The sequence below is a fragment of the Paracoccidioides brasiliensis genome (genome assembly GCF_000150735.1).
Source record: "Paracoccidioides brasiliensis Pb18 unplaced genomic scaffold supercont2.2, whole genome shotgun sequence".
Taxonomy (NCBI): domain Eukaryota; kingdom Fungi; phylum Ascomycota; class Eurotiomycetes; order Onygenales; family Ajellomycetaceae; genus Paracoccidioides; species Paracoccidioides brasiliensis.
The window spans coordinates 256,265-277,440 of record NW_011371359.1 but is presented as its reverse complement, the minus strand read 5'-3'; the positions used below and the strand labels follow the sequence as shown (position 1 = coordinate 277,440).

Sequence of the window (21,176 nt, the reverse complement as noted above, 5' to 3'; positions counted from 1 at the left end):
GGAGGGGTGCGCATTGCGGTTGGAAATTTGTTGGGTGTAGGAAATGGAGGGATGGTCGTCAGGTAGGTTCATGGTGGTTTCGCGGGATGAGAAGCTCGAGCAGGGGCAGTTCCGTCGCTGTGTACCGCAACAAATTCCGGGCCGTCGTGTGTGGGAGTGGGTTGGGGGGGGAGAGGTGAGCAGCTGTTAGCCTGGTGTTCCTTCTTGCATGGACATGTCTCTGTGCATATATATAATACTGTGGTATGACGGAGGGGGATATTGAAATATTTACGTTAATCCTGTTGACCGCTTAATGCCAGCTAGAAACGCGGAGACTGTTTGGGGTTGTAACTAGGTTAGTTTTGCTGGAAGATAGTAATTAGTGAAGAGGGATGGGGTGAACGAACGTAGAACTGCATCGAAGGCGTAGTGGGTTATGCGTCCGAGCTATAAGAAAAGGGGTTTTGTTAATAAGAGTGCGACTGAGATGGGATGGGGAAGGAAAGGAAAGGGAGAAGCGAGACATACCACCATGGCTGAAGATGCGTGGTGAACTGGTACGGGATAACAATGGACGGGGAGGAGAAGGGGCTTGTTATTTGTTTGGTGCGGCGGATCGGATGGGGATAGCCCGGGGAGCCAAAGGAGATGAAGAGCGATGGGAAGAGGGTAACGTATCGGAACAGCTGGGGGGAAGAGCTGCAGAGAGAGAGGAAAGTGGAGTAGGTATATCGTATTTATTTGGATATACGGAGGAATGAAACAGATATGCAAGATATACAAGATACGTAGCTGTTCGGAATAGTAGCAGTAGCAGTAGTAGTAGCAGTAGTTGTTGTTGTTTGCCGCCGCCGCTTGGTGGTCAAGTTGGTCAGCGATCTCGGTTGCCTGGACCATGTGATTGGCACTCAAGGCGTATTAGGTAAGGTATTAGCTTCAACTCTAGTTAGTTTTAGTTAGTTTTAGTTTACTTTTAGTTCAGCCACTGTCATGTTCGTGCCAAGAATACGCTAGTCCCAAAACATACATACTAAGAAGCTGGGGCTTCGGATGTGGGTAAATGTAGATCCGGATATTGATCCGTTCAATATCACTGGAAGTTGCTGTGGAACTACTAGGTGAACTAACCTGGCAAAATGCCCCCCCAATTGCCAAGTAATTATTCGTCTATACTGGACAAAGGACGGACGAGTACGATACCATAGGGATCACCTGATCCCGAACAGAACTAAGCGCTGGTTTGGCTGAAATCTACATTTATGAAGGGGAACGTGATTAAGCGGGCCGCAGTTAATTTTTTCCACTAACACCCATGCGGCGCGCTCCCTAAGCTCTGCCAACGACGCCTTGCTAACTCAGCTCAAATCCTTCAAATCCGCAATAATAAAACATAATTACAACAACCAGACACTCAATTCCTGAATAGAAAAAGGCGTCCGTACAAAGCATAAACTGAAAAATTCAAAGCAGAACACCACAAGTATATCTGGTTATTCTGGTATGTTCCTGTGCACCCACACTGGGCCGCAAAATCAGACGACCTCCACTAATCCAATCTTTCTCAACGAAATCAACGGAACGCAGGCTTCCCTTCGTGAATCCGTTTCGATTGTGGTGTGTCGGGTGTAATGATCTCATGAGAGATCCCGCCTCAGCCATCCCATTGATCGGCAACCCCCAAGTAGGGAGGTCCTTTCTTATTATATAGCGTACGGCTATCACCCGCAACATCGATGAAGAATCTCGTCGTTGGCGTCACTGTTCTGGCTCATCGGTGCAGATGGTGGATGTGTCCATTCGAACGTCATTCAACGAGATTATGGCCCCCTCAGAAGGTATATCAACCTTCCCTACAGTCGCAGCTACGGCCGTAGAGGGGGACCGTAACTCCGTCTGCCATTTCTAGAGTGACAGTGACCTTTTGAGACTTGATCTCGATGATCTCTCTGCGAGGTGTGGCGTGAGCTCCCGAATCGGAGTCTAGGACCCTGGTATCTTCGCCGGTTTGGCCACTAGAATAAGCCTTCTCCGCCGTGCAGAATATCTGCTTGATGATGTTATGAACTGGGGGTGAACCAGTCCCACCCTTATCCTTGTCTTCATTCTTACCCATTGAGGCAGGACGTTTATCCGGAAATTTCAAGCAACATTCAGACTGTATGTGGCCAGCCTTCTGGCAGTAGTAGCTCGTTCTGGTCCTTTCAGGCTTGGAATGTTTATCCTTTCTCACAGAGTCTCGGGTATTATATACTGGAGGGGGGGGGGGGGATCCCCATACCCGCCGGAGGGAGGCCCATCGGCAGCCGTACAAAGGACGCCACACCATGGGCCCACGAAATCGGACCCGAGACCCTGAGTCCCCCCACCCTCCTCAATTTGATACATACGGTTCCTTATAAAAGAAGCCCATTCCTTGCTAACTCCTGTAAGAAGTCGGTCAAAGAGCATGAAATCCTGCACTTGATATCCTCTACGGATACTACTCAGTTCTGATGGCAATTAAAACGTTCAATAAGTGCCCGATCATCTAGATCCCTTTGACTTTGCTGTCATTCCATTCAAAAATCCTCAAATAGTTGAGTTCTCCGGACTGCAGGCCTCTCTGCGAAGTCATCCTTGATGACAAACCATAAAGCATAAGCAGAAAATAGAGAATCTTGAGGCATTGTGAAACAAGATTTAGCCTGTGGGGTGATTTGCAAACGACATATAGCTGGTAAAGCCAGATATTTCTTTCTGTCCAAAACCGTCGCATATCCATACTGGCGTTCCGTGACTATCGCAGGCATCCTTCTTTCTTGAAGAAGGGATTCTGCCAGATCCGCACTGACTTCTTCAGTAGCTCATTTTCGCTCGACTTCGTGCTGAAGGGTCGCGATCTCCAGCTTCAATCACTGAGCCATCATGGCCAGAGCCAGGCGGCATGTATTCCTCGATAAATCAGGTATTCTGCCTGGATTCAAAGTATCCACAAGAGCGTTTAGGCACGTTTAAACGATCAAGTGGAGACGTTGTTAGCACGTCATCCCCAGCTTCTTCCAATCAAAGGGCGTCATAACTCGATGAGGGCGCCGTTGTTGTGTGTATATGAACTAGTCTAGCCGAAAGCTATAAACCATGTAACTTATATTTATTTATGTGGAGACACGTGAACATCCAGTTACATAATCACACAATCTGTGTCTTAATGTTATTTGCAGTGAGGAAATTAACAAATATTCTGATATTTTGGAGGATCCAAGAGGAAAAGTCTACTCCGTCCTCCAAATTGTGTAGTTAGTTAGGAACTAGAGAAGTGTAGCCATGTCACAGCAGAACTGCAGAGGAAGAATGCAACAGAAGAGCCTTTGGCTTAACTCCAACCACTAACTTAACAACTTATGGGGGGCTTTGATGAGAGTTTAGTTACTAGCAACACTTATTTCTGGGTCGCGTCCTGGATGCTAAGCTTAACTTGTTCTTTTTATTATTCTTATATCCACCCAACCTCTTATGCGGGTTGTTCTAGTATTATTCATCTATAACTAGATCTTCTGCGGAGAAGTTCTTCTTTCTTCTAGTTCCTTGCACATGAACAAAGCAATTATTATTAACTGCTTGCCCTCTCATGTGAGATCAACAGCCTGAATAACAAATTGCCACCCCCCAACAAGCAACACTTTTATCCCACCAGCCAACCAGAGAAAGATAAAGGAACAACATTTATCAAAGAAAGACAGGGAAGACAAAGGACCATCCAGTAATCTTTTCCCTGCCTTCTCCTAGCGCGACCGTCTGCCTTCTTGGTTCCGTCTGGTTGGATTACTGCCGTTTGCTGACCCCTGTTGAGAACCCACTGGGCCGCATACAGCTTCAACCCTTCATCCTATTGCAACTGGCAAGGCTCCAAAAGGGCATTGGCAAAAGTAACCCAAAAATAGCTGCAGCGAGAGACCCCATCCTCTCTCTGCCCTATTTTTTGCCTGCTGAGCATCAATCGACGACCGGAAAAGGAACCCCTCTTCTCTTCTTCCTCCCGCAACCGTGGCCTCCCTACAACGTCAACAGCAACAGCCCGCCACCGACATGGCGAACTCTCTCGATCACCTCACCAGCGGGAGTAAGCTGGAGTGGATGTCCAAACTCCAATGCGACTATAAGCCCCTCAGAGGGGAGAATATCGCCAACTATGCCAACTACCGCCGTACCGCAATCATCGGGACCATTGGTGCGTTTGAAGGAGCCTTTTTTTCCCCCCCCCAACCTTCACCCAACCTTCACCTGCACTTCGTGGCTGCAACCTGAAGATGCACCGTTTCCTCTCGCATTTTTATGTTTTTGGCACCTTCCTCAATCTCTCCATTGTGGCACGGAGATCTTAAGAAGACGATGAAGCTAACGATTGGAATTGTGTTTCTTCCTGCTCATTAGGTCCGAAAACTAATTCCGTTAAGAAGATCAATATCCTGCGCAAAGGTCTGATTGCTACCGCTGCTCCCAGTTTCCAAACTGTGAACAGGGGTGTTTGGGTGTGGGGCTAACCTTGATATGTTCACATCCTTCTAGCTGGTGTCAATGTTGTTCGCATGAACTTTTCCCATGGCGATTACGAGGTAATTAACCCCGCCCCCCCTGCCCGTGAAACATTTCAAACAGGTTCAGAAAGCTAACTGGTGGTGTTGCTTTGCGTCTAGTATCATCAATCTGTCATTGATAATGCCAGAAAGGCTGAGCAAATTGAAGCAGGGCGCCCGCTCGCTATTGCTTTGGATACCGTAAGCCAAGCCACTCATATAAACAATATTATCCACCTCTATGAGAGATGTGCAAGAACTGACCTTTGGCCCCTCGACTGTTGCAGAAAGGACCAGAAATTCGAACCGGCAAAACAGTAGGTGGTGAGGATATTAAAATACTTGAAGGAGCGGAGTTGATTATTACGACTCACGATGACTATGCGGAGAAGTGTGATAATAAATATCTGTTGAGTACCCCGGTTAAATTTCTGGTATCCCTACAGCATTTAGAAAAAAGAAAAAACTAATCCACCAATTAGCTACGTCGACTACAAGAACATCACGAAGGTGATTCAGAAGGGTAAACTAATATACGTGGACGACGGCATTCTCTCATTCCAAGTCCTCGAGATCATAGACAATCATTCTCTCCGCGCCAAGTGTCTCAACAATGGCTTCATCTCCTCCAAAAAGGGCGTCAACCTCCCCGGAACCGACATCGATCTCCCCGCCCTCTCCGAGAAGGACAAAGCCGACCTCCGCTTCGGCGTAAAGAATAAAGTCGACATGGTCTTTGCCTCCTTCATCCGCCGCGCCTCAGACATCAAGGACATCCGCGCTGTCCTTGGCGAAGAAGGCAAGGAAATTCAAATCATCGCCAAGATCGAGAACCAGCAAGGCGTCAACAACTTTGATGAGATCCTTGAAGAAACTGACGGCGTCATGGTCGCACGTGGAGACCTAGGTATCGAAATCCCTGCGGCAAAGGTCTTCATCGCCCAGAAGATGATGATTGCCAAGTGCAACATCAAGGGCAAGCCTGTCATCTGCGCGACACAGATGCTTGAGTCGATGACATATAACCCGCGTCCCACGCGTGCGGAGGTGTCAGATGTCGCCAACGCGGTTCTGGACGGGGCGGACTGTGTTATGCTGTCTGGCGAAACTGCCAAGGGCGATTATCCCAAGGAAGCTGTAATGATGATGCATGAGACATGTCTGATTGCCGAAGTCGCTATTCCATATGTCAATGTCTTTGATGAGTTGCGGAATCTCGCGACTCGACCCCTGGATACCGTCGAGTCCATTGCCATGGCTGCTGTCTCTGCAAGTCTGGAGCTGAATGCCGGAGCTATTTTGGTATTGACGACGAGGTAAGTAGTTCCATTTCAATTTTCACTGCGATTAGGGGGTGGGGGAAGAAATGATCAAGTTTAACTCACGCATACATCCAATTCATTATATAGCGGCCACTCCGCCCGCCTCCTCTCCAAATACCGTCCCGTCTGCCCCATCATAATGATCACCCGCAACGACATTGCTGCCCGTGTAAGTTTATATCCTCCTTTCCCTCCCCACTCTTGCTCACCCCAACCCAACTCAATCCAACCAATCCAATCAACTAATTCCCACCAAATCAGTACTCCCACCTCTACCGCGGCGTCTACCCCTTCATCTTCCCCGCAAAGAAGCCCGACTTCACCCGCGAGAACTGGCAAGAGGACGTCGACAACCGTCTCAAGTTCGGTATCGCCAAGGCCATTGAACACCATGTTCTTTCCCGCGGTGACTCTGTCGTCTGTGTCCAGGGCTGGAGGGGCGGGATGGGTCATACAAATACCATCCGTGTGGTTCCTGCGGATCCGGAGAATTTGGGGCTTGCGGAGGGGTAAGCGAAGGTGGATTGGAAGAATGTTAGGTTTAGGTTTAGATGTAGGCTTCTTGTTTATAAGTTGTGTTGGGGTAGGGATGTGAAGTACAAAGGGCCAAAGGAATTGCTGCTTTTTGACGTTAATTCTCCTAGCAGGAAAAGGATTTGTCGAAAAGTACAATTGGGCTTCCACTAGGCTTCTGTGAAAAGAAGCCTAATCTGTTTTACTTTCCCCGCATTTTATAAAGGGTGCTTGTTGCTTCTCGAGGAGCTGGTTTTGTAATGAGGATAATAGCGGATGTAAGTATGTGCTTCCAAAAAGGAAAAAAAAAAAATCTCTACTGTTTTAAAAATTAAGTAAAAAATAAACGATTTCGTGCTTGGGTGATACTCTTTTTTCTGTCTATCCTCGAATTTCAATTCCCTCGGTTCAAAGTTGTAGATAATACATTTGAGTAGTATTTTATACAAGCTTCAATCATTCATAAATAATCTCGCATAGTGTCTGCTGAGAATTGTACGTTTTATAAGAACTTGAATTTTAGTTTTTTTTGTGACTGTTCACAAAGTTTCATATTGAATTCTGACTTTAGTTGAAGAGTTAAAAAGAGTCTCAGATGTTTTATGAGATTGACACTTTAAATGAGCAAATTCTCAAAATTCAATATGATGTAAACTGTTTTACCGTGTGTTTTTCACTTATGCACTAAATTATATTTAACATACTTTAAAAATCAGTGACAGTTAGATGATTACAGGCACAATTTAAATAATGTCATTAAGCTCAATTCAGTCTTCCGTATTTAACGCCACCAATAAAGCACAAAATAATCATGAAAAACATGGTCATAGTCAGGTGGGGTAGAGATACTGTGGTGCAATGTGTCTGGGCCATAGCGGATCGATCTAATCTTGTTTCTTTTTCCTTTATCCGATTTTTGTGCAGTTATTTGGGATCAACCGAAGGCTTTGTTTTTATAATACACGATAGCTAGTTTTTTGGGGGGTATGCTTTCGACCTATCTAGCTCATCGCATGGTTCGTTAATAGTCGTAAGCACCACGGGTAATCCTTCATGATATAGGAGCGGGGTACATAAAGAACTGCAGCATGTAACATATGTAGTTCACAAAAGTATCGAAAAAATTTTGCAATGCGAGCGAAAAAATGAAGTACCCCATAGTTTAAATTTGATTAAGAAACGACTCCTCCCGGGCCGACATTTTCCTCCTTGTTAGCTTTGAAGTTATCTCGCTCACGGCTCTTGAGTCTGAGACTCCGTCGATCCAATTTCATCACTTGGCATTGGTGCCATGAACTATTTTTTGTCCTCGTTAGTTATCTTCAATGACAACACCTCCTAGTCCCATGTAATTAGTTGTATTGGATAGTGAATACTCACTTTGGAGCATGTAGCACATATCTGGCCATAGCCTCCCGGAAACGACTCTTATACTCCTTCGGACTGGTGACGGTCGGTCTATTTTTGCCGCCCCCGGCAAATCCGCGATCCTTTATCCATGACTCCAGCTTCTTGTCCCAAGTATACGTACGGATGCAGTCAATGATGCCAACAACAAGTTCCTGGCGGGCGTCATCAATTGCAATCATAAGGGAGTAGTCCATGACGTTCTGGCGAGCGAGGAATAAAGTATCATTCCATACGCTCTGGCTTAGAAGTTTCTTAGAATGTTCTCGAGTAAACAGGGGACTCTCGTATATGAACTCCACCATGTTCTCGTCGAGGAGTACTTCATTGCGCTCGCCCGTACTTTGGACTTTACGATTGCGCATTGATCCCTTCAGGTCGAATATACGTGTTGGGTTCCGGTCGTAGAAGAGGTTCTCCATGAGAAGAAGGAACCAGTTGAATTCCACCCCGGTGACAGGGTTTTTGATAATTACTTGGTAAAAGCCAAACATCTTTGCGATGGCGGAAGGGAGTTCGTGAAACAGGGCTTCGGACATGATTTGGAAGTATGCTGGCGCAAATTTCAAAAAAGCCTGGGTCTCAATGGTTGAGAGTGACTTGAGGATGAAGCGGTCGTCTAGAGTTTTCAGAAAAAGCGACTTGGTTTTTCCGCCACGAGAATCCCATTTCATACAACGCGACAGCGACTCGACTATCCGTTCTGAAACACCGCACTTTCGTCGGAGTGCATCAAATTGCTCAGCATAGAAGACTTTGCAAAGCATCTTAGCCTGGCCTTCTTGGAACTGGTATTTGAGATGAGTTCCCGTTTCCCTGAGAAGTGATTGCTCGACTTCGGGAGGATGACGTTCATCAGAGCGGTTATCTTCCACCAGGTCATGTTCTTGGATGCTCCAGAGTTTAGCCTTATAGTCCTCGGAGTCCAGAGCAAATGCAATTAGGGAGCTGGGTTCGTCCTCTCGAACAATTATGTTACAATCTGCGAAAAGATGGTCGGAATCGCTCAAGGGGTATTCGAGAGGAGCCCATCCACTGGCAGAGCGTTCGGCCCAGAAGTTCGTTAACACTTTGAGAAGGGATGTCCGTTCGTACTTTGGTAGCTCTTTTAAATCAAGATCCTCAGGCAGCATCTTGTTTGCTTCTTTGGCTGAGTCAACAATCTGAAGCTCGTCCAGAAGACTTCTTTCTGCGTCACTGTGTTCATCCTCGCATTTGCCTTCGCCCTCACCCTCAGCCTCTGATTGGACTTGGCTGGCTTGTACCACAGTTTCGTCTGGTTTTATGGACGTATCTTGGGGTTGTTCTTTGTGATCTTCTTCTTCGGTATCTTCAGGCTTAGCAAGCTTTTTAATTTCAGACACCAATGTGGTTGATTCCTTTGAAGTAGCAGAAGAGGGCAGATTTGAAAGAAAGTCCTCGTCCGATGGGTCCCGTTCCTCAACCGCATCTCTCACGTTCCTGTAAACTTCTACAATTGGATTTGAAGAAGCCATGGGATACGCACGAGACTGCTTTCTTTGAGATGCGCGTTGCTGACGCTCTCTCATACGCTCCTTTTCAAATTCACGGCTCAATTGTTCAAAGTGCTTTGCTAAATTCGAAACCCGTGAGCTTTTTCCTTGTACAGAACGCGGTATTAGAGATTGATGATCCGAAGCCAATTTACTCGGCTTCAAGGATGACAAGCCAAGGCGTTCCGAAAACTTCTTTTCACCAACTTTGGCCTTTGAGACACTAGTTGAGTCAGCTTGCCTATCAGTCCTCCTAAGGTTGAAACCGCCAGTTGCCGCTCTCTGCACGAGTTGCATTGCCTCCCCATTCGCACTGTTGTCTGGCATGTGGACTGGGTGTGAATCTGCTCTTAGTAAGGGGGGAGATTTTCCAGTTGGAGGCTTTCGAGACGATTTCTCCGACGGCCTTGGGATACCAGAAGGTCGGGGGTTTTGGGGGGGGTGCAGAATGGTATGGTCGGGGCTATCACCACCACGTCCTTGGTCTTCAATGATAGCCTGGACTTCATTTGAAGCATCTGGTGACTGCAGATCCGGAGCCGTGTTCTTATCGCCATCGTGATTGTCTGATGGTGCCGTGCCACAGGCGGTTGGACCCTCGGATTTGTTACTAGGTAGAAGTTGAGAGGCGGGTTCGGGTATGGGGGTAGAATGGTTTGGATCATCAACGCTGGGCGGCATAGCCAAGTCTAAATGCTGAACGTCCTGTCCAGAAGCCATTGCTTTCTCAGGGAACGTGACGGGTTCGTTTTCGTTGACATTGAGCTGTGCCGGGGAAGGTAACTGCTCAGGACTTTCCCTACATCTGTTGATTTTACCCGAATGCTCTTCCACCACTGAAACTAGGACACTCTTAGCCTCTTGGGGAGACAGTGTCATCCTTCTCGCCAACTTGTGGTTTTCCGCCGTCGAAGGAACTGTTGCCGCATCTGCTTCCACTGCCTCAACAGGGGTTGTTGCAGCGGTTTCGTCAGTCGTTGTAAAGGAGGTGACGGAAACATCCTTATCAAGAAATATTCGCTTAAGTTGTAACGTTGCTAGTCGCCGGATATCCTTTTCTGAAGGGAAGAAATTCCGTTCAAACTCTGCAAACGTCGCATCCCATTCCACGACCTTTTCTTGCATAGCGTGAATAACTCTATTCAGAGGAATTATTTCCCAGTATCGAGAGTTCATGTAGAGTTCTTGATGCAGCTTAATGAGGGAGAGGTGCTCATCATTCGCTCGCTTCATGAGCGCCTCGATTTCATACCGGCAATCTTCTGCCATTTCCGGGATGACACTATCAACATTAATACTTTTCAACCTGGATTTTACGGATAACATGAACCGATTTAAGCGCTTTTCCGCCTGGCTGTATATTTCGTTTCGAAGCCTGAGATCTTTATCGACTTTCCAAGTAACGCGAGGTCGTGGTACAATGATTTCCAGTAACGTGATGGGATCATAATGGATGCGAATAGCCACATCTTTGAAGCCAAAATAACGAAGGTGATCGCGATGCAAGTCGTGAGGACAGAGACCAGCACGCGCATGCAGGTTACCACACCAAAATGACAATTCAAGGTATTTTCCAAATGAATATCTCCAAGTGCTCTCTGACATAGGGATAGCTGGTGTCTCATTGCCACAGATTTTGCAGCAGCTCCACATTAAAATCACATCCTGCAACCCACGAAGCTTGGATGGGTACGGCTGAACAATAACAGTGACTTGAGCTTCGCCATGTACGTACTGTCGATGATGGCTAAACATCCTTTCTTCACAACCATTCACCTCACATACATCATTAGCGCTGAGGCAAAGTTCCTCAACATATTGACCAAGGGTAAAATCAGCTTCGAATAATCTATCTGATTCTTGCTCATTGTAAAATCCAAGAGCAAATATATCTGGACCAGAACAGGGAACGGAAGTTGTCGTGCAAACAAGGCTATAAAGTACGACAATGTTTTGATGGCAGTAAGGATCGAACAAGTTGCCGTTTCCAGAAATGTATGTTTCCCATTGTCTCTTCTGCGTTTGGTAGTTATGCAGTGCTCTGTCATATTCTGCATCGTGAACCGCATGGAGCACTTCCTTAACCTTGGCTGAAGCGCCAGAGAGAGACTCGTGAATCATTTCAGGAGTAATGAGGACAAATTTTTGGGATCTCGCTTTGTCATCACTCAACTGCTCTGTTGAAAAATCTTGATCGCGAAGCCGTTTGAGATATGCAAGCTGCCGCTCCAGTTCTCTAGCGCGCATGAGAAGGTAAGGTGGCATAAACTTCACGAAAGGAGATGCAGAGAGAATTTTTGTTTGGTGCTTCTCAACCATATCCTCATAAAAGGCAGGCACGGTGGTGGCACTGCTGGTCTGCTCAAATTCCCGACTAGATGCATTCGTAGCGGTGTCAATAACAGAAACAGGACTATGAGAGGTGGGAGAACCATCGAAGGATTTTGCGCCGTCAGTAATAACCGACTGGGAGCTGTGTTGGGAATTTTGGTCATGCACAGTGGTGCTCGCATCTCTAGGCTGTCCGGTACTCTCAGTGATGTTAAAGGGCGCACTGGTCTTCGTGGATGGTGTTTCGGATGACAAAGAGGGTATTTTCACGAATTCGTCCCTCATGAGGCAGGTTTCTAGCTTCAAATTGTACACAACATAGACCATGAATTCCGTAATCCGTTTGATCTTTATGAGAAGATCATTTTCTGCACCGCGAAGGGCGATTGTGCATCCTAACTCTTTCGGACACCCAGATATATACATGTATGTCTTTTTGCGATTTTTATGAACGTATGTTCTGAGGTCGAAACTGCCACATTGGCCGGGATATGATGGGCTGGTGGCTAGTCTGTCCATAGAGGTGATAATTCTGGTCCGTGTGCATCTCGAGACAGCTTCAATTACCGATGGTTTAACATTGTACGCAGTAGCAATATTTGCCTTCTCTAGTAACTGAAGAGCGAGCCCAGAAACATTCTTTTCCACAAGAAGAAGGTTAGGTTTCAAGGAGGATATCCTATTGACTAGATTTTCTAGAAATTCGCGCTCTTGACGAATGACAGGTTCCAAACTCATGAAATGCTGCTGTTGGCGTGCATATTCAAGAGGGAAGGTGATAATAAGAATATTAGGCTGAGAAATGCTTCGAGGCATGCTCTTTAACGCCAAATTCTTCGTGAAAACCAAGCCGGAAACATATGCTGTATCACCTGGGCGCCCACCTGGTATTTTTTTTAGTTTCACATAGTGACGTATGTCCATGGCGTCGCCCTGCTGGACGTCTGGCTCTACATCATCAGTAGCTTTAAGAAGGATTGGCAACAAAGCAGTTTCCCAAGAGTTAGAATGAGGGATACTTGCATCTCTCAATAGCTGCCGGAGGAGTTTGCGGACATGGTCTAAACTGGCTCGGTTGAGTTCAATAGCTGGTGCACCAGCGCCTCTCATTGATGAACTTCTAGTCATCTTGAAACCTGCAGATGCTGGTAGGCCTTGCATTGACAGCGATGGTAAGGTGTGGTCATGGTAGTAGTGGATGGCCTGGCTGTCTTTTGACGTGCGCGGAGATACGCGTTGGTGAATGCTACTTGCAACACTCAAATTACGTCGCCGCGTAGAACGAGATATATTAAGTGCTCTGGAACTGCTGACGCTCGTATCATCGCCATCACGAGTGGAATACAACCCTGGAACTCCTGATTTGTCACCGAAACGAGAACGACCCTTTCTTACGGCTGCAAGAAGACCGCTGAAAGATGCTTTCTCACTCTCACCAACGCTCTTGCAGAGACCTCCATCCGAAACTACAGCAAATAAATTTGATTGTTCGTCACCACTCGAAGCATCATCTGACAAATACTGGGCCAAATCCGGATCAATAATGTTATCCCGGTGAAAGGCTGGAAGCCTAGACTCCCTGCCCATCTCCTCTGCAGCGCGACGCTGGAATGGGGCTCTGTCTTCGTGGTAGGACTTGAGGCTGCGAATGAATTGGTGGCGCGAGTGATGCCGCTTATGGCCAATAGAATGTGGTCTGCCATTGATTGACGATTTCAGTGATCTCGAGGAAGAAGGCCTCGTAAGCTGCCGATCGGAATCGAACTCCAGGATGGCAGAACGACGATTGTTTCCATCGCCAGTACGTCTGGTGGCAGGAATTGCCATGGTGGGGGTTTTTAACACATGGTCAACCGATTGAGACATGACGGAAGAAGCATCGTCATCTACACTTAAACGAGACAAATTCCCATTGGAGATGGCATCAGGGCTCCGAGTATTAATCACAATAGGACTCAGGTCATCTCCAGATAGGTCCGAAGAATCGTCCTGGTAGGCCAAAATCTTGCTTTCACAAGGCCTACATACTCGTATCGAACCAGAGTGCCCAAAATCTGTCCCTGGTATTAGAGATGTACATTTTGCGTCAAAAATCTGACCGCAAGTGCGACAGTGGTGTTTCCTTCGAAAAGTAGAAAACGGCTCTCCGCAATGGAAGCAGTCCTTAGCATTCTCATCACGCATCCAAAATTCCTTGCCAAGAAGCTTGCTTCGGAAAGGAGGCACCTCTTGTCGTGACTGGATGGGAGGTCGTCTTCTTGCCTGGGCAGCAGAACCGGCATAGCCAGTGCTGAACGAAATATGTGAAGGAATAGCTGCAGATCGTTGGTGATTGTCTGACTCTGAGGAAGACATCCGTGAATGCCCAAATCCAGGTAAGCGTGATTGATTAACTTTAGGAGGTGCTTTCGCCTGGCGATCCTTGAAGGAAGTCTTCGACGAGTGCGCGGATGGCGGTTCCTTGTCCGTCATGGTTAACGAAGTCGCTAGAGTCGTTGGTGTTCTGCTTTCGTTCGCCAAACTATCTGCTGTTGAGAATTTGGAAAGGCTTGTGGTAACAGAGGTTGGAGTTGGGGAATGATCGTTCGGGATGGACTTGGTGGAATTTCCCGGTTGGCTTTCTCTACGGGATGGCAGTATCTCGTGCGCTCCGTCAATCGAGGCTCTCCAAGAAGATTTCGAGAATGATGTGTCGAGTTCAGCAAGACCATTTCGATCGGCAGTGGTAGAATGAAGTTTCGGGGACGCTGCACGCTCCATGGCTGGGTTCTCCGGCAAACGAGTTTCCCGAAAAGATTCATTGTGGGCATGCCATGTCATCAAAACAGGTGAATATGACTGGTGACTAGGTCCTAGCTCCTGCTGCGACTGGCTCATCGACGTCGGTTGGGAGCTGTCCCGTCTTTCCGAGCTGGAGGAATCGGTATTCTGTAGCATACTTGATGAGATACTTCCTGAACCGGTCCTATTATGGTATGGAACATCCTTCATGGCGTTTACGTTGATTTCAGTAACTGTGGGACTTGCCATCCCTGAAGTGGCTTTTGTTAAAGGGGCAATCGCTGACTTCAACGGACCACCAGGGTGCCCAGATGCTTTGGAAGATACACTCCCAGCCTTGGAGGAAATCCTTGACGACCTCCCCATAGAGGGATTGGCTGTCCTTTCTTGTATTGGAGGGAAGGTCCCTAGAGCCGGAGACTGACATTTAGATGCATGAGCCGAGCTGGTAAGCGAGGGATGCACATCGCTGGAGCCTGCGGCGCTGGTATGTCCCGGTACATTTGAGGGAAACGAGGAGATGTTAGGGCTTTTAACCGCTGGTGTTTCTGCTGGTGTTGTTTCTGATGATTTTGATGAAACTCCAACCATATCTTTAACGCCGCCCACTGAGGCTCGAAAGCGACTGTAAAGCCCGCTCAGGCTGCCTTGCAATTCTCCCACTATGCTCTTGTTGTCCGTTGCTGATGAAGTAGTAGGCGGACTGGTAAGTTCATAGAACACAGTGAGTTCATCTGACTGACAGGCAGCATTGTGTATCTGGTCCAAGGCTTCATTTCTATGTTCTCTTTCTGCCTGTGAACTAATAGAAGCAAGGGAACCCCGTCTTGATCGTCGACCAAGAGGTAGGAATATCGAGGACGCGGAGGGGCTTGAGTTTCCCTGTGATTTCTGAGAAGCCATATCCATACTTAACACGTCTGTTTCAAGTATCTGAGTTCTACTGGATGAACAATCATAAAGACGTTTCAGCCTGGTTAGGCACGTATCGTATCGCCAGACATGGCTCCTAGTGTTTGCCCCAAAATACGGTAAGTGGGTTATTTCATCCTGCTGGATTTCCACAGTGAGAAAAAGGCGCTGACCCTAGGAGAACGAATGGGTCGCAACGATATGAATGACACAGAGGGGCTGCAAATGTGAAGTGCTAAACTCGAGGTGGGGATTCTATCATAGTCAACAGCCCGTTAATTAGGGCGGGCGATCATCGATGGACGTCACAATCCAAGCTCACGTTGACGATTGTGGCCAATGAGCGTGGCTAATTGTTGCTGAGTCATGGAACACTTGCTGACTAGGATAATTCTGCCAAGGCGGTGAGAACGCGTGACTGGATCTCCGGGGAAATACGATCTAGCCCGATTGGGAATATCAAACGCAAACGACTCAAAAAGCGATTGAAACGGCCGCAAACACAAAGAGTGAATGCACATTCTATGAAGTGCGCATGTTGAACTCTCATTTGGCCAATTTGAGTGTTTTTAACCCCTTTTGCAAGCTATGAAGGGGCAGGCGTTGGGGATTATGACCCTCCACCCCTCGAGAACTCCAGCATGGAGACCCTGAGACCGTGGATTGTGCTGGTTGTTGAAGCTGCGTTGTGTTTGTGCCTGGGACAGCCGCCGCCGGACAAATTGCCATTGCGGAACCCATTGCAACTGGTGGAAGATGATAACGAAGTTCGAGTTCGTGTGAAGGATCGGAAAATTGTGCAAGTGGCTCAGGTGCGTTTTCCGATTCGCATAGATTAATCGCTCTGGCTTAAGTTAGGCTAACAGTTTTCCCTTGTAGTGGTCTCCCCCTTCACAGTCCATTCAGGGTACTTTATCCGACTCTCTCACCACCATCTTGGGAATCTTCTCCAAAGAGTCTACACAGAGATATCAAATTAAAGCTAGGAAACCACTTAACAGTGGTACAAAGGGAGCGATATTAAAGATTGTTGAATTCGAGGTTGTTATCAGCTATGTTAGAGCTCAGACACCTCAGGTTGCCTTGTATGTTCTGGACTTTCAAGTGGAGGGATGCGAGGGAGCTAGTGTTTTTGGCACCCCTGTAGACATATTGGGGCAACCAAAGATGTCTAGTTTGCTCAGGGACTTTTGCAGACAGCACAACGGCCAACAGAATGGTGTTGCTCCCCCGAATGGCGATGGGCATGAAATGGATGTTGACGTAGGTTTGGATTCAGATTCAGAAGCATCGTCTCTGAGGTCCCAATCTTGTGCCGCAAGCGTGTCTCCAGTTTCCCAACAGCAGTTTCAGTCAAAGATTTCAACCGGTCGGCGGATCGAAAATCTTCAAGCCGCCACCCTTGTTGGGGTGGGTTCTGCACCACCTAAGACGGATGCTACATCACTACTTTCTGCTCTCATGCCGAAAAAAAGACAAGGGAACCCTAACAAGGCCCCTTCAGCTGCTAGGGAGTCACTGAGCAAGAACACAAAACCTCCTAGGCCACCTTCCAGCAAACTAGACTTGGAAATAGATCAGTTAGGTTTTGCGACCCAATTGATCCCGTCAACTGAGCAGGAGGCCTCAGATAACGAGAAAGGAGACCGCAGTAGTGATGCTTGCGCGGATCTATTAACACGACCTCCCAGCTTGGCCTCGAGCACTCTCAGATACACATCTGACGCTAGATCCCCAAGTATATCCCGAAGCCTTGAAAGGGATAAGGTGGTGCATGATGATCATAAAGCAGAGGTAGCTAGCACTCAAATATCTGCGGGTGAAGATATGCCGCCGCCGAAACGGCGCGATCTTACGGTTCGAAAGGGTCACCAGCAAATAATGAACGGTACAGATTCGCATATGCCGCAAGAAGAACCACGGATAACCACTAAGATCTCCATGGAGTTGGACAATAACCAAAAGACAAGCGTGCAGACCCGTCGAAATGACCCATGGAGGCATATGACGCGGATCCGACGCCGGGATGTTACAATTCACAAGGACCAGGAAGAGCTTATAGAGCAACAAGAGTCTTGGGTCCCTGCGGAACCGGGAAAGCGTCCCCCACAGGCACATGTCCCGATATATCTCTTACAAGAATGGAATGACATGCAGCGTCGCAGGTCGTCCATGGAGAAAATTAGTGATGACGCGGCTCCTCCTCCCATAAATGAGGACGAAGATATCGGGTTTAACATTCTGAAGTCGTCACAAGCAACCGAAATGCTGGATCCGGAATGGGATCCAACACCACTACCTTCCTCTTCTCACCTTGTACCGCAAGATAGTAGTCCACTTCAGAGATTACCGAGTATGGGGGATAGTCGCCTACGTCGGTCAGCCTCCCCTAATGATGCTATTTGTAGCAATGCGGAAGCTGTGGCTAGTCAAATTGAGAAATCGCTGGCATCTCAACCTGAAATACCTCCAAATTCCCAGAAACCACGTGTCTGCGATCCAGCCACACCCGTAGAGGACGAAGATGACAGTTCTGAGATGGAAACGGCAGCTCCCAAAGGCTTAGGAAATACAAGCCAAGTTGACGAAGATCAAGAGGAGGATGGGATCTCGACCTCCTGGCTTTCGTTGCCCCAATCCAACGAAGCTTTTTTCATGGAGGTTGAACAATCTCCATATATCGAGGAGAGAGAACGGGATATTGAAGTAAACAGTGAGCCACTCCAAGCTGATGGCCAGTGCTTTGGTCAAAAATATCATAAGAAAGTGTCCTCAGACCCGCTCATTCCTTCAACTTACGATACCCAACGTCTAAATATTCATCCTGAGACCTCTCCGTCCACAAGCAGAGAACACCCACGAAGTCAAAGCCCCGCTGAATCCTCCGCGTCGACTTCCACAAAAGTATCTAATCCTTTAGAACGTGACCCTGTAGATTACGAGGATGACGAGCCGATGGCAGGAAAACAACTGATGTCCGATTTAGAGGAATTTATGCAAAACTCCCAGGCGGAATACACGGATCCAGCAGTCATTGTTCATGCATCTGGGCCTGCTGTTTCTAGTCCAATTGATGTTCGTGGATCTCATCTGGAAATAAACTCCACCTCGGTTATGATAGGAAAGCGAAAAAGAAGTGAACTCTCCCCATGGAGCAACAATTCACCTAAACAACCAAGGATTTTCAAGTCACAGACATGCACTTCTAGCACTTCTTCAGGGGAGGAAAAGGTAGCAAAGAATCGAACGGTTGCTTTAGAGTGTCGCGAACCCTATTTTGACAATGATGAATTACTGTCGAAGACAGAGGCAGTATACAATCGGTTCAAAGAGGCATATTCTAACTATGCCGGCAACTTTAATCATTTCAGGCAGGCATGTAATATGTTACAGGGCCTGCGCGGTCAAAATATTTTGACACGTTCATTTCTCTGGGACGATTTTGTGGTACAATATCCGAGTTATATCCTCCGGCACCACGATCTCAGCCAGTCCTCCTGTCTTGGTTCGTTCGAAAATTACCTTCAACAAGAAGTCAGCAAACTACGATGTCGCAAGGGCATTCTTACTGCCCACGATCTCGAGCTTGTCCTGGCGGAGCAAGATGGCGAGGACTTTACGAGCGAAGCCTCGTCCAAGCGGAATTCCAGTCGACGGCTTTCCAATTTCAGCCCTTTGGAAAATGAACAAGGATCTCTAGCTGCCTTTGACCCGGAAGATCCCATAATATTGTCGTCAGACGAGGAGAGGAAAGAGCGGGAACCCACCATTCCCGAATCAAACCATGGCGAACTATTGCACCAACCCGAGATTGATCTGATGGCAGAAGACCTTGCCGAATCAAGTGATGAACTAGAAGCCCACAAATCTGCCAGCGTGGAACTTGGTGATACAGACGCATCATGGCCTCTTTTCAGCTCCACCAATGAAATTGACGTTGCAAGTACTGGTATTGACGCTGACGATGAAGTCAATACGTCAGATGAAATAGCTGAATCGGTGGACGGATCCCATCGTGCGGCCGTAGCGCTGGTAGCTGCGAAGCAGACCCGCAGCATGTCTTTCGAGACGAACTCTGACGACGATAGCGATATGCTCGAAAGCTCCTCCTCTAAATCCAGCCTCCGTGGATATACCATTGAAGGCAGTGGCCGTCACCGCCCCATCACCAACAAGCTACAAAAACGTGATATCTCAGAAGAATACAGTGAGGGCATTCTTAAAAGTCGAGACAAAACCATCACGCCTCCACTTCGGCCTCGACGCCCACAACCCTTCTACCGTCCACCCCCTGACTCCCCTCGAGACCCTCTCTGGAAATTGTACCATAGCACTACTACGCAGCAAGGAAACGGCCAGGATTCAGATGACCCTAAGCCCTGGTACAAAGATCGCAATACCCCATTCAAGATGTACGCCCGCAATGTTGCAAAGCTCCAAGCAGATTATGGGTTTCGGCAGGATGGATCCAAAGCGGACCCGATTCCCGTGGACGAAAATGGAGTTGTTCGTCCGCCTCCGTTAGGGAATCCACGGGGCATGGACTCTATGGGATGGAAGTTTTGACATTTGGCAAATACCCGAATACCCGAAAGGCTCCAAGGAGCCGATCTTCCAAATGGAGCGTGGGAATGTATGCTAATAGTGGAAGGGAAAGATGCTAAAACGTGAAAGGGAAAGAAACTAAAAAATGGAACGAAACCTAAGAGAACATGAATTGTGATGATGATGCGCAGGTTATACTACGGTTTTCCAAGTTTAAGCTTCAAAGGAAATTTTCATGTTTACTAGGTTCATGCATTTGCAGGAATATCTGCACTCCTGCCGGTGGTGACTCAGGAGTTGACTGTCCCATCACGACAGATGAGAACCACTTAGTTTCTTTTACAGAGAGACCTTAACCTTGAATTTATTTACTCATCCGCAGAGATCTAGTGATCACATTGTGGATCCTGTTACTGGTCCTGTTTCTGGTCCTCTTTCTCTACTCTTCCCGTCAGGGAGAATTGATGATAGGACAATGTAGCAATATCGTCTACCCATAAATGATTATCAAGTGGTGGCAACACAACATAGAGCACCATTTCCAGCCCCGGTGTTCCTTTGGCTACCACAACCACACCAAGACTACAACTGCTCTTCCGGCCTCTTTGACATCGCTCCCCTCCGGCGGAATATATCCGACGGTTGAGTTTTCGAGACTAAACAAAGCAGATATAGAACGGCTTCATGGGTTGTATCTGTGAACCGTTGCAGATTAAGGCGAAAGAATATTTTAAATTTTAACCAATCCAATCTCTACAGGTCGTGTACTCCATGATGGTCATTGATATAGAGACGCTGTAGAGCACGTCACAATTATTTTCGTATTGCGCTCTTGCTCGGTTGGTGTACTTTTGTTAAAAGTGTTGTTGAACTTGAAGGAACTTGTGCTTCCACCCCGAGCTTGGGGTTGACGGAGACGCTTTCGGGCCCGGCCGACTCGTGGTCCCCAGGGACTACTTTAACGCATCGATGGCTGGCACCGCGCTTGTCAAGCATTTGACCTGGGCGAGGCTTGCTCGATAAAGACGTGCGTCTTGCTCGTCATTGTATCTGGCCATAAAGACAGCGGCCTTGAGCGCGTGCTTTGACGGGCACGGGATTGGGGATGAAAACTATCTTCACAGCCACGTCTTGTCTTTTTAGTAATTGATTCGACGGGGGGGGGGGGGGGGGGGGTATTGGGTTTTGGAAAGGGAAAGGGGAAAAAGGCCTTTATTAAAAAAAAAAAAATCCCTTGGCCCGGGAAATTTTAAAAAGGGGGAACCCGCTGCACAACCCCAGGGGGGGTTGTCGTGAAAAAAATAGAGAAAAAAAAA

General features: G+C 47.5%; 4 protein-coding genes across 4 annotated transcripts; 2 read left to right on the top strand and 2 right to left on the bottom strand.

Moving 5' to 3' along the window:
* Positions 1-1,822: 1,822 nt before the first annotated feature.
* PADG_01279 (uncharacterized protein) lies at positions 1,823-2,648 on the bottom strand (the record flags this gene model as incomplete). Its single annotated transcript, XM_010758547.1, has 2 exons — positions 1,823-2,155; positions 2,574-2,648. The coding sequence occupies 2 exons, from the start codon at positions 2,646-2,648 to the stop codon at positions 1,823-1,825; spliced, it is 408 nt and encodes a 135-aa protein (XP_010756849.1).
* Positions 2,649-4,047: 1,399 nt separating this feature from the next.
* Positions 4,048-6,370, top strand: PADG_01278 (pyruvate kinase; the record flags this gene model as incomplete). The annotated part of the gene is made up of 8 exons (XM_010759090.1): positions 4,048-4,189; positions 4,393-4,437; positions 4,528-4,574; positions 4,656-4,736; positions 4,823-4,944; positions 5,018-5,851; positions 5,945-6,026; positions 6,119-6,370. The coding sequence occupies 8 exons, from the start codon at positions 4,048-4,050 to the stop codon at positions 6,368-6,370; spliced, it is 1,605 nt and encodes a 534-aa protein (XP_010757392.1).
* Positions 6,371-7,542: 1,172 nt separating this feature from the next.
* Positions 7,543-15,306, bottom strand: PADG_01277 (1-phosphatidylinositol-3-phosphate 5-kinase; the record flags this gene model as incomplete). Its single annotated transcript, XM_010759089.1, has 2 exons — positions 7,543-7,666; positions 7,751-15,306. 2 exons carry the CDS (start codon positions 15,304-15,306, stop codon positions 7,543-7,545), a joined length of 7,680 nt encoding a protein of 2,559 aa, XP_010757391.1.
* A 99-nt stretch (positions 15,307-15,405) lies between these two features.
* On the top strand, positions 15,406-19,881 carry PADG_01276 (uncharacterized protein; the record flags this gene model as incomplete). Its single annotated transcript, XM_010758546.1, has 5 exons — positions 15,406-15,434; positions 15,599-15,647; positions 15,717-15,844; positions 15,902-16,127; positions 16,195-19,881. 5 exons carry the CDS (start codon positions 15,406-15,408, stop codon positions 19,879-19,881), a joined length of 4,119 nt encoding a protein of 1,372 aa, XP_010756848.1.
* Positions 19,882-21,176: the final 1,295 nt, after the last annotated feature.